The sequence below is a fragment of the Ctenocephalides felis genome, unplaced genomic scaffold (genome assembly GCF_003426905.1).
Source record: "Ctenocephalides felis isolate EL2017-DRISC unplaced genomic scaffold, ASM342690v1 CF-g0.4_SCAFFOLD_00460, whole genome shotgun sequence".
In the NCBI taxonomy this organism is placed as follows: Eukaryota; Metazoa; Arthropoda; class Insecta; order Siphonaptera; family Pulicidae; genus Ctenocephalides; species Ctenocephalides felis.
Genome location: NW_020536614.1, coordinates 1 through 15,571, shown reverse-complemented (window position 1 = coordinate 15,571; position 15,571 = coordinate 1). Strand labels below are relative to the sequence as shown.

The 15,571-nt window shown below is 29.2% G+C and overlaps 2 protein-coding genes and 1 pseudogene across 2 annotated transcripts; all 3 read right to left on the bottom strand.

Annotated features, from left to right (window-relative positions):
- Window positions 1–332: 332 nt before the first annotated feature.
- Window positions 333–2,279, bottom strand: LOC113365411 (trypsin-like). Its single transcript, XM_026606979.1, has 3 exons — window positions 2,230–2,279; window positions 1,971–2,117; window positions 333–621 (listed from the first exon to the last, which is right to left on the bottom strand). The coding sequence occupies exons 1-3, from the start codon at window positions 2,277–2,279 to the stop codon at window positions 348–350; spliced, it is 471 nt and encodes a 156-aa protein (XP_026462764.1). The 3' UTR covers window positions 333–347.
- A 2,619-nt stretch (window positions 2,280–4,898) lies between these two features.
- LOC113365420 lies at window positions 4,899–12,141 on the bottom strand (annotated as a pseudogene).
- Window positions 12,142–13,272: 1,131 nt separating this feature from the next.
- LOC113365431 (trypsin-7-like) lies at window positions 13,273–15,107 on the bottom strand (the record flags this gene model as incomplete). The annotated part of the gene is made up of 3 exons (XM_026606995.1): window positions 13,273–13,552; window positions 13,621–13,733; window positions 14,852–15,107. Coding segments are annotated over 3 exons (568 nt in total), but the record flags the coding sequence as incomplete, so codon positions are not given.
- Window positions 15,108–15,571: the final 464 nt, after the last annotated feature.

Here is a 15,571-nt window from a genome sequence, read left to right as displayed (position 1 = left end):
ATCTAAAGGCGACATCCACAAGACGACCTGATTGTATAGTTGGCGCTTATGATCGATATCCAGTGAATTGAGAATTCTTATTGTAATTTCATTCCTTTGAAGTGTAATTTTTATTTTAGTTACTTTTTATTGGTAATGATAAAAAAGATTTGAATTTTGTTTTCATATACATGTCCATTAAGTAGCGCTACTAGGAGGCTCGCTTGTTCGCCTGCAGAAGACTCTGCCGTAGCGAAAGGGTTAAAGAAGTTTTGATTTAAATGTTGAATATATAAAAAAAAATGAATTGAGTTAGCGTTAGTAATACATGATTTTTTAAATTTAAATGATCGATTCTTAATAATTAATCAAATTACCATAGTAGCCCCCCATCCTGTGACACTAACGAGTGCGCCTTCTGGAACTTCTTTTCCAGTTTCTGCCAATGCTACAGGAACAACAGTGCAAGCAGTGTATGCAATTGGCTTTGCAATGCGTAATAAAGCGACATCAAAATCGTATCTGGTTCGATCGTTATATCTTGGATGTTTTTTAATTTCTTTAATGTCGTATAAACGCCCACCTTTGTTATGCTCATTGCTTCCAACCCTAACTTTTAAACCTTCGATATCGTTTTCATATCTGAAAAATTTGAACTTTTGGAACATTTATCTTCTTTCAAATAAAATTTATAAGTTTTAATATGTTATTACTAAAAGACCTATTCTCTAGTATCGTACAAATTAAACTGTTTGGAAGTATCATCTTAAGACGAGTAACATGAACTTTTCAATAAGTGTAAATAATCGACTCCACAAACATAAGTTAGAATTAGTTATTCAGATAAAATGTTAACCTGTTTATTTTCAAGAGCTTTCATTAAAAACGATTTTTTATTGATATGTTTGAAACATGCTTATATTATTTTATTTTACAATGAGTGTGGTCGTAATTTCCTACGAAACTCGGAACGTATATAGATGTTCGGCATAGATTTTAATTAGAATCGTTCAAGCACGCGGACAACTTTTAAACTTCGATTTTTATAATTCAAACCCTTATCATAGGTTTATAATATTTTGTTATTTCAGATTATGAAATCTATCGTTATACAAATATTATTAGAATCGTCATTTTTTTTCAAAATTTAATTACGAAGAGATGACCTGACTAATCAGCATGATTCTCAACTCACAACTGTGAAAACATGTGAATTATCATCATAAAATGACTGATAAATTTTTTAAAATGATTCAGTCGTTTTTGAGAAAACTACGTTAAAAGCTCAAAAATCGGCACATACACACGTACTTTCTCCAACTTTGATCTTATTTGCTTCAGAATGACTTGAAACGATTCTTGATAGCAATTTTATAAAAAAAATTACAATTTTATAAGCATATAATCGATATTGTTTAATTTCAAATATAGAATTATTATTAACTATGCACTATAGTACAAGTATTACGTAGGGTAACTGGGTACGGTTGTGCCACCGTTTTTTTGGTGAGTAAATAATCAGTTAGCTGAGGAAAACGAGGGCATTTGTCCATGTGGAAATACTGAAATACTGTCCTTAAATACGATGGATTAGTCATGAAATCAAATCATACGATAAAAGGGTGAGTGTTACAACAGTCCACACAGATATTAATATTTCAAAAATACGGTTAATATATTTGGATGTATATGTATGTATGTATGTATGTATATATATATATATATATATATATATATATATATATATTTTGTATGATTCTGAATTTGATGTTGACATATGTATTAACAAAGTCTAATAATCGGGCATAACATCAATAAAAAACATGAATTTCTTTCAAAAATTTATTTTAAATCCATGTTTCCGAAACGTATGGATTTATTTAAAATAAATTTTGAAAGAAATTCATGTTTTTTATTGATGTTATGCCCGATTATTAGACTTTGTTAATTTATATATATATATATATATATATATATTAAATTTATACTACTTGGTTACACAATGCGCAGCAGTTAGAATCCATTCTTTGCCAATGATGGACCCTCCACAAAAATGTCCTTTCCTATTGTGAAACGAAACTTGCCATCCACAAGTTGAAATATCTACATCTTCACCTCCTATATTCGATGATCTAGGTCTGAAATTAATTTATTTCAAATTATACAACTAATCAGTTACATAAAGCTAAATAATTCTTATTATTATCACCAGATTTATATTTTATTGTTGTACATAGTTACATACCATGCCCAGCAACAGCTACTGCAACAAAAGCTGCAAATATTAATGACAGTAACATTCTGCAGAGTGTCAAATTACTAATTGATTAACTAATTAATTGTGATGCTATTACCTACTCAAATCTTATCTTTAATATTTTTTATTAGGGGATTGCCAACCTTTTGATTAATCTATCATGGTATGATACTTTCTGCAAAATTGTGATAATTCTGAATGTGCTTTTTTATAAACTTATTATGTTAATGTGTAATTGAAACCTTAGTACATACTTTAATTATTCTCAGAAATCCAATTTACCAGATTTGAAACTAATGTTTCATAGAAATGGATTCAGGAGTATCAAGCTCCTGATGCTATACTATCTGAGATGTTTTATATATTTATTATCTCGAGTGAAGAGCTTTGATGCATATAATATGGAAAAAAATGTAGCGCATGTTATTCAATTAATAACCAGCAATACTCTAATGCATTCAACACTTTCGACTGGTATAAAAATTTCAATGATTGATATGATCACAAAAATTTATCTCGAATATTTACTTTTATTGAGCTCTTCCGTAGCTTCTTCATCAGAGATTTGGTCTTCTAACCCAGATTCGAGATTCTATTTCTGACAGTATTGAACATTATTATTAACTTCCCGATGGAAAAGTTTGTTTTCATCAAAAAATTTCAAGCAATTCTGAATCGAATGAGACCAAATTTGGAAAAAGTATAAGTGCGTGTGTGTATGTGTGTGTGTGAACAGGTTTTTTGTCGTAAATCGACGTTTTCTCAAAAACGGTTGGACCGATGTAAAAGCCATTCGACGATCGGTCGAGGCTTTTCTTTGTAAATAGCAGAAAAGTGAAAAATTTGTCGTCCACGTTTTAGCCCGCAATTCTGAATCAAATTTGAAAATTCAAAAAATCGTTCGAAAGATATTGGTTGGGAAAGTTTTTGGTAAAGATCGGCCGGACCGTTTCCTTGCAATAAGGAGCTAAAATTTTTTTTCAACAATTTCTATGATTTTTTTGACGGTAGATAGCATAGTCTCATATCACACTGAAATATTACGGCCCTACAAGTCGTTTAGTATTAAAAATTCGTCAGTTTGCAAAAATTAGTATCATTTTTTTTGGCGTGTATCAAAATTAGAACTTTCATCGACATCATGCAACTTGCCTTAAGGCTAAATGTCACATTCAACTAGTTGGAATTATATTGTATTAATCCCATAATTAGGCAATCACTGGATTAGTTTTCTGATAATACTAGGTTCAGGAATTCTACGACTACACATAATTTTAAATGTTGCAGGTTAATATATACATAAATAGTGAAAATACAATAATTCTAAAAATAAATTTTGTGCAATAAAATGATTCATATATTATTCAGAAACACCTACATGTTTATTGGCGATTACTCTAATAAGATTAATAATTTCACTTATGAAAAGCTGTGCAAAAATTAAATTTTTATTCAAACTTGACGATATGCTTGAAAATTAAAAATGAAAATTTTTGCATATCTTCACGTTTTGAAGTTTTTGAACATTTTGGCATATTTTCGGGCGCATGGATCAATCGATTTGAATGGTTCAAAAAACATTCGTTTTTATTAATAAAGAGTTGTGCTGATTAGTTTTGGCAAAGGCAGGTCACTCGTTACGAAGATACAGAGCAAAGAGTGCAGAAAATACAAATCGAGATTTTGAGAGAACGGAGTATCTGATTTGAATGATCTAAAAAACATTCAATTTGTAACGGTTGGAAGAAGAGGTGATTAGTTTTTGGCAAATGTAGGTCCAGTCGTTTGGAAAATACAGAGCTAAATGTATAAAAAAATGGCAGTTTTTGAGAGAACTAAGTGTCCGAATGATTTAAGGAACTTTCTGCTTGTTTTAGTAAAATAACTGCTTCTAGAAAAAAAAACTTTTCTAATTTTTTTTCCAATTTTGTTTTGTATATTGAAAATAATTCAGATTTTAATTTTAATTATGACTAAAGTTCTAAAGCTCACTTATATACTTTAAATAAATAATTTCAACTTTGCAAATTAGTTTATATAATTCTTATAAATATTAGACAATGTTACGGTATTTATAATAATCTATTTCAAAAAGATATCAAATTTGCTTTTTTTACTTTTAATGCTTTTTACTTTTAATGATGTATCACTGTAGTGAACTGTATCATTGAATGCAGTTCCTATATTTTTAACTTCCGTGGGGTTACATTGATTAAAAATCTAAAATGAATTTTTTTGCATATCTTCACGTTTCAACCTTCTCGAATATTTTGGCGTTCCTTAGAAAAAATAATGTGTGTATGAAAAAATAATGCGCGGATACAATTTTTGGACCACACTTTCGAGAGAACGGATCAACCAATTTGAATAATTCAACAAGAATTTGATTGTTAGTGATGGAAAGATGTGCTGATTAGTTTTTGGCAAAGAAAGGTCCAGCCGTTTGGAAGATACGAGGCAAAAAATGCAAAAATAGAAATTTTGAGAGAATGAAGCGTTCAATTTTAATGCATAAAAAACATGTTATTTGTAAATTATTACTTGTTCTTTCGCATAACTTCAGAGATATTACACCCTAGTTAAACAGAATTATATATTGGTTTCTGTTTATATACCTAAAAATGAACGTATAAAATTAGATTTATATAATCTTTTGAAAATATCAGTTCTTCAATCTTTATTATTTAATTTATCACAATTCATATCATAACATTAAAGAGTATCTTAAATCACATTATATTGAAAATGAAATCCACTTAAACATTAGCATATTTTTCAATAAATTTTCTGATTTCGGGGTGTGACACTTTAGCATAAATTCCTGGTTTTCCTGGTCTGGCACATCCTTGACCCCAAGAAACCACTCCTACTTGCTTTCTATTTTCATCTACCAGTGGACCGCCACTGTCGCCTTGGCAGGAATCTTTACCTCCTTCAGGAAGACCAGCACATAACATGCTTAACCAAATAAAATTTTATGTTAAAATTCTCGCTTTATATCTATTTTGATGTATTAACTTTAAGAAGATACCTACCTGTCTGTAATTTTGTCTTTACCTCCAGAAGGTGGATATCCCTTAGCACAATCTTTGGGAGAGATAGCTGGAACTTTCACACCTTGTAGTTGCAAAGTTCCGCCACCACCTTCCTGTATTTAATACTATTTATATATTCATAATTATATAATTTTTTTATTAAATTAATGCTTTATTCCATGAAATTAATGAACAGCGAAAAAAGATTTTCGAAAGGTTTCAATATAAGATATGCATTGAAAATACATATCTGGCGTTTGCTAATTGAAGATACTTTCCAAACATATACATAAAAGACGAAATACATAAAATTGAAGTAATACTTGTTCTGATGATACGTGTTTTTCGATTCTGGTACTTCGTAGTAAAATGTTTCTGTCTGCCTTCAAATTCATTTCAGTATATCTAAGTTAATAAGTTCAATATATTTAAGTGTATTGTATTACAATTTAATCGCATCAATCTCAATTTCAATTTTATTCCTTTCAACTTGCTGACAGTTATATACAACAACTCGGTTATCGAAACTTATCAGATTTCTTAAATGTGTAGGTACTAAAGGTTTTATGAAAATAAAATGAACTGCATTTCAAAATTATTATGGCACATAAGACTTCAATCAATAGTTTTTGTAAACGTATAATAATAGCCCGGCCAATTTAAACCTATAATCAGGGTCAAAGTTACAATAATTTGTAATGGGCTGTAACTTGGTAAAATTATTTAAAATACAACTACAAAAAAAATCACAAGAGTCCTCATCGATCCAATGCGAGCTAAAAATGTCAGAAGGACATGCGAGTTTAAAAAAGAAGGGGCAGATGAATGAGGACTAGCGTTTCTAAGTTTTGCGCGACGATCGGCCGAGCATTTTCTTAGTAAATCGCAAAAAAGTGAAGAATTTTTTGTCCACGTTTTAGCCCGCAATTCTGAATCGATTTTGAAAATTCGAAAACTGTTCGAAACATATTGGTTGGGAATCGACCTGATTAGTTTTTGGTAAAGATCGGCCGGGCCGTTTTCTTGTAATAAGGTGTTAAAAAAATTTTTTCGACGATTTTCATGATTTTTTTTTGACGGTAGATACCATAGTCTTATAGATCATACTAGAATATTACGGTTCTACGACAAGTCATTTAATTTTAAAAAATCGTCAAAGTTTGCAAAAATTAGTGTCGTTTTTTTTGGCGTTTGTCAAAATTATAACTTTCATCGACGTTTGCTCAAAAACGCCTGAACCGATTTCAAAAATTTAAAACCAATCGATGTATTTTGATGTGGATTATTTTTTCTTAATTTTGTGCAGCGATCGGCCGAACCATTTTTTCGTAATTTGGAAAAAAGTGTTAAACTTTTCGTCCACATTTAAGCCCATACTACCGAATCAATTTTCAAAAATAAAAAACTGTTCGAAAGATATTATTTGGGAATGATACTGATTTAGTTGAAAATATATCGAACCGTTTTATTGTAATTAACTGTTGTAAAAAAAATGTAAGCCGATTTTCATAGAAGTTTTTTTTGGCGTTATATATCCTGGTTTTATAAAACTTACTGAAATATTACGGTATTACGACAAGTAGTTTAATTTTAAAAATTTATCAAAGTTTGAGCAAATAAGTTATTTTCTTACTCGGAACACTTTTAATCACTCATAAATTAATTTATTTTTATTGATCAATTATTTACACATATCGGGAAGTTTATGTAACTTGCCTCAAGACTAAATACCAATACCAACTAGTTTTGCAAGTGTTCCGAAACAAACAAAATCACAACAGACCCGTAAAATAGGCCTACAGGGAAAACCCCGCAAAAAAACGAGCTAAGCAGACTACCTCGTAGGTGGCGTTTAAACGTACATTTCAAAGTGTATATATCTTTAAAACGGTGGCTCTGAGCAAAAAAAGTATAAATCCATTTTTGAAGATAATTTATGCTCTACAATATTGTCTCAGGTAATTTCGCGATAAAACTGACCATTTAGCAAAAAATTGCTAAAGGGTCGTTTTTTTTACTTTTGACCTTTTGCCATTTTCTTTAGCTCGCATCGGATCGATGAGGACTTTTGAGATTTCTTTTATAATTGTATTTTAAACAATGTTGCGAAGTTACAGCTTATAACGAATTATTGTAACCTTAATGCGTAAATTGAATTGATAAAATAACGTAAGATAAAATCTATTAAATAAAGCCAAGCAAAAATTCTTTTTGCAAAATAAAATATTATTGTTTATTGAACCAAGGGAATGCAATATCGATAAAAATTTTCGATACCTATATGTCGGTATTTTCGCTTTCAAAACCGGTGATACTGGTATCAATTTTATCTAAAAAATGTTTTTTTTTTTCTCTTTATTGAAGTACAATCTGTCTTTACAAAAAGGAAGACATTTAGTAATTTTGATGATATATGAAATATTAAATATTAGATTTAAAACCCAGTAAGCCTTTTCAATTTTGATATTGTGATTATATAGAGTATCTAAAAAATGTGAACAAAATTACGTTATTTGAACAAACTTAAAAAATAAACTTGTTTTGCTGATGCCACTTGAAAAAACTGTCTCTTTTTTACATAAGAAAAAGTAAATATTTTTGACACTTGTTTATACGACTTGAAAGAACATTTGTTTAAAGTGATTATGAGGTTTGAAGTTTAGATGGTTCTTAAAATTCAAGTATGATATGTATTAACTAGCGCTTATGTTTCAATGCCAGAATACCAATATTTCAAGGTAATTATTTGTTATAAAACCGCCAAAAATTTGGGCGGTATACAGTATATCGTTTTTTGTTATACCGGTATAATGGTATAGAATTCTCTAATTGAGACTTGAATTGCTTTGTTAATTATTTTTATCCGTTACTATATTTAAGCACCCACATTAACCTAAATTTTCTGGATAATTAATCACAACATTTCTCATAATACCTTAGTTGCACCCCATCCAGTGACACTAAGTATTGCTCCAGGTTTAACTTCAGTTCCACTTTCGGCTAAATCTACTGATACTACTGTACAAACCGTATATGAGACTGGTTTTTCAAGTTCTAGTACAGCAACGTCAAAATCATAATCCGCCCTCTTATTGTACGAGGGATGCATGTGGAAATCTATTACTTTATGAACTCGACCACCTTTGTTACGTATACTGCTTCCTATACGTACGGTTATGTCTTTGAGCGGCTTTTTCAACCTAGAAATAATTATTGATAGTAGCATATATGCAAAAATTCCATTGAAATTGAAAATTCAAATTTTAAAGTTAATTTAGTTTTTATCAAATTTGTAATTAATTCTCTAAAAGTTTTAAAAATTAGAATTTAATTACTTATTATCATTTGAGAATTTGATTTTTTCGTTTTTAAATGAGGTTCTAAACATATGTAAAATATTTTAAACCCCAATATTTATGTTGCCATATTTAAATTATAAAACATAGGTTTATATTAGTGATGTGCCAAGTCGAATCAAGTGATTCGAATCATTCGAATCAAGCCTTTAACGACTTGATTCGAATCAGATTTTACTTGATTCGAATCAACTCGTATCAAGCCGCGAAATATTTACTGTGATAAAACATGTGTGAACACAAATTTTCATAAATATAAAAAAAATGTTTTAATTTAATTCAATATTATAATAATAATAATAATAAATATAAAAAATAATAATAATAAATATAAAAAATAAATCTTGAATTAAATCATGCGAGTCACCCGCCTTTAATACGCTTAAATGTATCACCCGACTCCAATTTATATGACTTTAACCGCATTCAAGTCGATATGAATTCATCCGAGTTCCTATGACTCAAACCGACTTATCCCGACTTCAAGTCGTTATGAATTGATTCGAGTTCCTATGACTCAAACCGACTTATCCCGACTTCAAGTCGTTATGAATTGATTCGAGTTCCTATGACTCAAACCGACTTATCCCGACTTCAAGTCGGTATGAATTTATCCGAGTTCATATGACTCAAACTGAATCATGCCGACTTGAGTTCGAAACATGTGTCCGTGTTTAGCGTATCGACTTATGGAGATGCAGTGCGTATGGGTCTTGAGTGTTTGTTTATTTTTGACTAAGCGCTGAGAGCAAATTTGTTCATGAAATATCAAAAACTCATTTAGATAATAAATAAGCGATTTAGATTTTAATTATTATCAAAATAAACTACACAACGAGTTTTATACACATACAAATTATTATATTTTAATTATGCAAGTAATGGCAAATTCACACAAATGAAATAATATCAATCTTTACAGTAGTGGATTGAATTTTAAGTCGTTCGTAAGACGTTAGATTCAGCTCCCTGTTTAGATTAGATCTAAACAATCAATAATATACACATGCATTCGTTCAACGTAAGATTAAGAATATTGTTTTATACGCTTTAGTGATAGAGAAGTGTTTGGTTATATTTTACTGTAAATTCACTTGAAAGATTAGTTATATTTGTAGCTAGTTATTATTATATATATAGTATAAATGTATTCATCTCTGCACTTTTTGGAATTAATTGCTTACTAAATTAATTATTTCACTTATAAAATTATAAAATGATATATTTCTTCTCTTAAATTATAATTGTTCATATATGAACTTGATTCGAATTGATTCGAATCATGATTCGAATCAGGTTTTTTTCTGATTCGAATCACTCGAATCAGGAAATTTTCGAGTCGGCACATCACTAGTTTATATGCCCATTATATACATCTCATTACAATGTAGTTTAATTAATCAGAAGTAATATTTAGTATATTAATCTGGGAATATATATGGAGGCTATGCACATCAAACATTACGTTATAAAGAACTTAAAAAAAGATTTATTTTCTCATAATACCTGTTTATTAACTTCCCGTAGGGTAAGTTATTGTAATCGTCCAAAAATCGAAATTAAATTTTTTTATATTTCTTCACGTTTTGAAGGTTTCTGAACATTTTGGAATAATACCTTAGAAAAAATGGATGTGTGTACGTGTGTGAGTGTGTATGTATGCATGGATACAATTTTTCGCCTACGTTTTCGGGCGCACGGATCAACCGATTTGAATGGTTCAAAAACAATCTATTCCTATTGGTAGAAAGATTGCTGGTTAGTTTTTGGCAAAAGTCGGTTCAGCCGTTTCTGAGATACGGAGCAAAGAATGCAGAAAATAGAAATGGAGTTTTTGAGAAATCCAAAATAACATTCATTTTGTAAAGATGGGTAAAAGTGGTAATTAAATTTTGTCTAAGACAGGTATAGCTTTTTCGGAGATACAAAGCAAAATGTGCAAAAAATGGCTATTTTGAAAGAAATAAGCATCCGATTAGAATAATTCAAAAAACTTTCTGCTTGTGTTAACGAAACGATTGTTTTCGAGGAAAAAAGTAATTTCATTTTCTTTTTATTTTCAAAATTATTTTATTTTATTTTTATTATCGAGAGATTTGCCTCAAGACACAATGCCGTACACCACTAGTTATTATTTTGAAGCACTATTTGTCCCGGACTTGTTGTATTAAAAATTTTATATTTTGAATTTGTTCTAATTAGAGTTATATTTACAGAAACAAACACACATAGTTACACTAAATACAATATTAATTACTCAATTTAATTTAAGGTTTAGTTTTTACTAAGCTTATATTTCGGATTTCGCAATAAAATTGGTTACCATTTGGTAAATTGTTAAAGTTAAAATATTTGACCATTTTTGAGGTATAACCCAGTTTTGAGCTAATTTCATGATTTTGATATTGAAATATTGCCGTTTTAATCAGACATAAGAGTAAGTTATAGTAATAACAAATAAATCGAAAAAGAAATTGTTTTTATACGTGTTTACGTTTTAGAGGTTTCTAAAAAAATTCAATTTGGTGATAAAAATTGATGATAAGGCTTATGCACATCAATTTATCAGATATTTTATAGAGATTTTTATAAGTACAAATTTTGTTTCAATGCGTTCCGTGCAAATGTATATCAATTAGATTGCGACACTGCGTTTACGCTCTTTCAAAGTTCAAAGTTTTTAAAAAAATTTCAAATGTAAAAAAATTCTCATATTTTAAAAAAAAACAAAGTTTAATTTTCAGTATGGGAAGTTTCACGAATTTACCTTCTACGATGCTATGCACCACTAGTTGTGCTATTGGATTGCGCTACAATCTGCATCTTTCTCTGTATATTTCATCTTTACAACTGAATTGATAATTAACCTTAACCGTATATAACTTTTAAATTGAATATTTCTAATGGCAAAACAGAAAATAATATTTTCTTATTTGAAAAAATTTATGTAAAACTGCTTTGAAATTGATCAAATCTTGATCATCTTTTAGTTCTTATGTTTTTGCTTTTAATGAATGATTATTAATAAACCAATTGTTTAGTTTTAATTTACCGATGCAGCTATAAAACCCATTAATTTTTTCTTATAAGGATTGCAATATATTTGTTTAGCTACAGATGTAGCTGATTTACTCATAACATTAATTTATTTGTATATATATATATATATATATATATATAATATTAAGTATTTTATTAAAATATCCTTACCATTCAACACAGTGTGCAGCAGTTAGAATCCATTTTGGTGCAATAATTGATCCTCCACAAAAATGAAGGTTTCACTTTGAAATGAAATTTGCCAACCACAAGTTGATATATCAACATCTTCACCTCCAACGATTCGGTCATCGAATTCTGTTACATTATTTCCTAAAAAGTTAACTTCGTTAAAAAGACAACCAAATGCAGATATTATGTCAACGTGAGTTATTTTTTTTTTACCAAAAGCAAAACTGATTTGAGCGAAAATCGCTAAAACTACCAAAAGTTTCATCATTGTTAATTATGATGCTTTTGCAAGTTTTCAATACAAAATAGAGATCTCATGTACCAACTCATCATATTTTATACCCGGGTATTATATAATTTTGATGAGCTATGTTCATACGTAAAATGCATAATTTTGAAAAATTTGATTACTTATTCATTGTCTACAACACGTAAAAAATTAGCACTAAAGTACAATCATTATATGATAAACTGTATTTAAGTGCTTTCGCGTGTAGATATCAAACAAAACAGGTGTTTCCAATTCCCAGTTTATACAAGTACTAATTACACGAATACAAAGTAGTAATTCTAAAAGATTTTTCAAATAAGATTACAACTTGTGACCTTAAACCATATTCAGAAAGAAATGATTTAAAAAAATAGATTTTGGGTTTAAAACTTTCAATAAAGGTATGTCATGCTTCAAAAATGGAGATACCAAAATACAAACTTAATTTAGCATTACTTTATATAAAATCAGGCTTTTATAGAAATAAGAAACTAGTGGGGTGCATGGTATCGTGTATCATGGTACCGGAATTGAAAATCTTGGTACGGTACCCAAAAAATTTACACAAAATGTGTACACATTATTAAAATCTCTATAAAATATCTGATAATTTGATGTACATATGTCCAAAAACATTTTTGACCGACAAATGACATTTTTTTAACTTATTTTTATTGAGAGTCTATAACTGCTGGACCTGCCTTTCCAAAAATTTAATCAATTCTTCAATATAAGTAAAATGTTTTTTGAATTATTGAAATCGGACGCTCCGTTCTCTTAAAAACTGAGTTACCGTTTTTGGCACTTTTTGCCTCGTATCTTTGGAACGCCTAGACCTGTCATCGTCAAAAACTAATCAGCACGTCTCCTTATCAATACAAATCCAATGTTTCTTGAATTATTCAAATCGGTTGATCGGTGTTCCCGAAATCGTCGACGAAAATTTGTATCCGCACACACATCTAAGCTATGCCAAAATGTTCAGAAATCTTTGAAACGTAAAGATAGGCAAAAGTTTTCATTTTCGATTTGTTTGCGATTACCATAACTTACCCTACGGGAAGTTAAATATCATGTTATTGACTCAATATTATCTCGAACCTTTTTTTGTATTTCGACACCCTGCTCTACAACAAATGAAAGTACATGCACAACAAAATATTTATTCAAAATTTTTATACAAAAGTTACAAAATAGAAGGCAATTATTTTTGATATGATATTTTTAATCACTAGATTTCGTCAAAATGAACTCTAGAATTTCTGGATGATTTACTTTTGTGTAAACTCCCGGTTTATCAGATTGACCACAATGGGTACCCCAGGATACAATCCCTATAAGTTTCCTGTTTTTGTCAACTAATGGACCACCATAATCACCGTGACAAAAACCGTCACCTTTTGCAGAACCAGCACATAACATTCTATAATAAAATGTGAAAGTTATTAATTTTTTACAATTTTAAGGTGTTATTATAAATTTAATTTTTACCTATCAGTGATTCTGTCTGGTTTTCCTGGTTCTGCATAATTACTTTGACATACTGAAGAATCTATCAGAGGAATCCAAGCACCAAGTAATTCTGAAGAATCGTTTCCTTCGGTCTGTAAATGAATTTTGAAATAATTACTAGCATTGATGCAGAAGTAATAAGTAATAATAATTAACAACAATTAACAAGTGATTGTAATTAAGTAATTACCAGGTTCTAAAGGTTATTAATTTGTATGTAATTTAAAATATATTATTAATTGTTAGTTATTAACTTTCCGAGGAATAAGTTTGTTTTTGTCAATAAATCCATTTGTAATTGCATGTTTTTTCGACCATTCTCGTCATTTTGAATTGCTTGTCACCAAAATGAAAAAAGCATGTATGTGCATGTGTGTGATCCAAAATTTTTCGAATTTCGAAAACGTTTTAATTTCAAAAAATCAAAAGCCTCAGTTAGATATCGTGCTGGTTAGTTTCAGAAAAATTTTGAATTTTTTTTTGTGATGATTCTTATAAAACATAATGTTTAACTCTAAACAATCATCTTAGAATATTATAGTTATTTAACAGGCTGTAATAAAGTGGTTTACTTATAATTTGTTTTTTATGTAAATAGCTAAAAATGTTATTGTTCAAATTTTAAAAGCTGCTAAATTTTAATTTTTATTGACTAAGTTGATTATTAGGATTTATTACACATAAGGGGAAGTTCATGCAACTTGCCTTAAATAAAATTGCAGGATCAGCATACTGTTAATTAATTTTTAGCATAAATATTAAATAAAAAACACACACATCCAAGAATTATGAGTTCTTGTTGTGACATATCATAGTTTTTATTCTATCGTTATTTAAGACCAATGTTATGGCAAGACCATGTTGGCAAAATCCTGTGTGGTAGCTGTGCAGTTAGGCGTTTTAGATAGAAAACCTAACATAGAAGACCCACAAATGTAAAAAAGACGATGTCATTATACCTGGATCTTTAAAATATGGCTTGATAACATATGAGTGAAGTTGCATTTTATGTATAAAACACTTGATCAGACAGCAAATACACGGCATTTTGACCGTATTTAGTAGCATTTTGTATGAAAACTGGAAGTTAACACAACCTTGCCATAACATTAGTTCACTTTACAGCAGAATCGGCCCATAAAAGTCAGTTTTTTAAATCAACTCACAGGAAATATATAGAATATAAAATACTTCAGTTTTATTATATTACCTGGTTAGCTCCCCATCCTGTTACATAAACTAAAGATCCTACAGGAGTCTCATATTGCTCATTAGCTAAATTTACAGGTCGACTATTACACACTGTAAGTTTAATAGGATTTTTAACTTTAACCAGAGCGACATCATAATCAAAGGTCCTTATATTAAATTTCGGATGTAAAACTATGTCGGTTACTTCGTATACATTTCCATTTGAATTGTGGTAGGAACTTCCTGTACGTATAGTTAAATCATTGGTGTCACCGCTGAAATATTACCATAAATAATTATTTACAATAAAAAATGGCAGTTTTTGAGAGTACTAAGCGTCCGATGTGAATTATTCAAAGAACTTTCTGCTTGTTTCAACAAAATAATCACCTTGGAAAAAACAATTTTTGTTTCTATTTTTTTTTCAATTTTTTGTTTCAAAAATTTTTTTTGTATTTCGAAAATAATTTAGATTGTAATTTAATTTAGATTTTAATTACTGTTTTAATATCCTTCAAACAAATAATTCCAACTTTGCAATTCAGTTTATATAATTCTTATGAATATTGAACAATGTTACGATATTTATAAAAATCTATTTGAAAACATTTAATATCATTTCGTTACGGTACGGGAAGTTTCAGCAATTTGCCTTTAGGCACGCTGCCATACACCGTTAGTTTGGGATGTTTTTGTTTTAAAATACTATTAAATATTACAGATATATATTTTATTTACA

Bases quoted from the DNA above. Each gene is read 5' to 3' on its own strand.
- LOC113365411 (XM_026606979.1), bottom strand. From the start codon at position 2,279: ATGTTACTGTCATTAATATTTGCAGCTTTTGTTGCAGTAGCTGTTGCT. The intron at 2,118-2,229 runs GCATGGTATGTA...AATTAATTTCAG, and splicing joins GTTGCAGTAGCTGTTGCTGG to ACCTAGATCATCGAATATAG. The intron at 622-1,970 runs GTAGTATAAATT...CAAATTTTTCAG, and splicing joins GCTGCGCATTGTGTAACCAA to ATATGAAAACGATATCGAAG.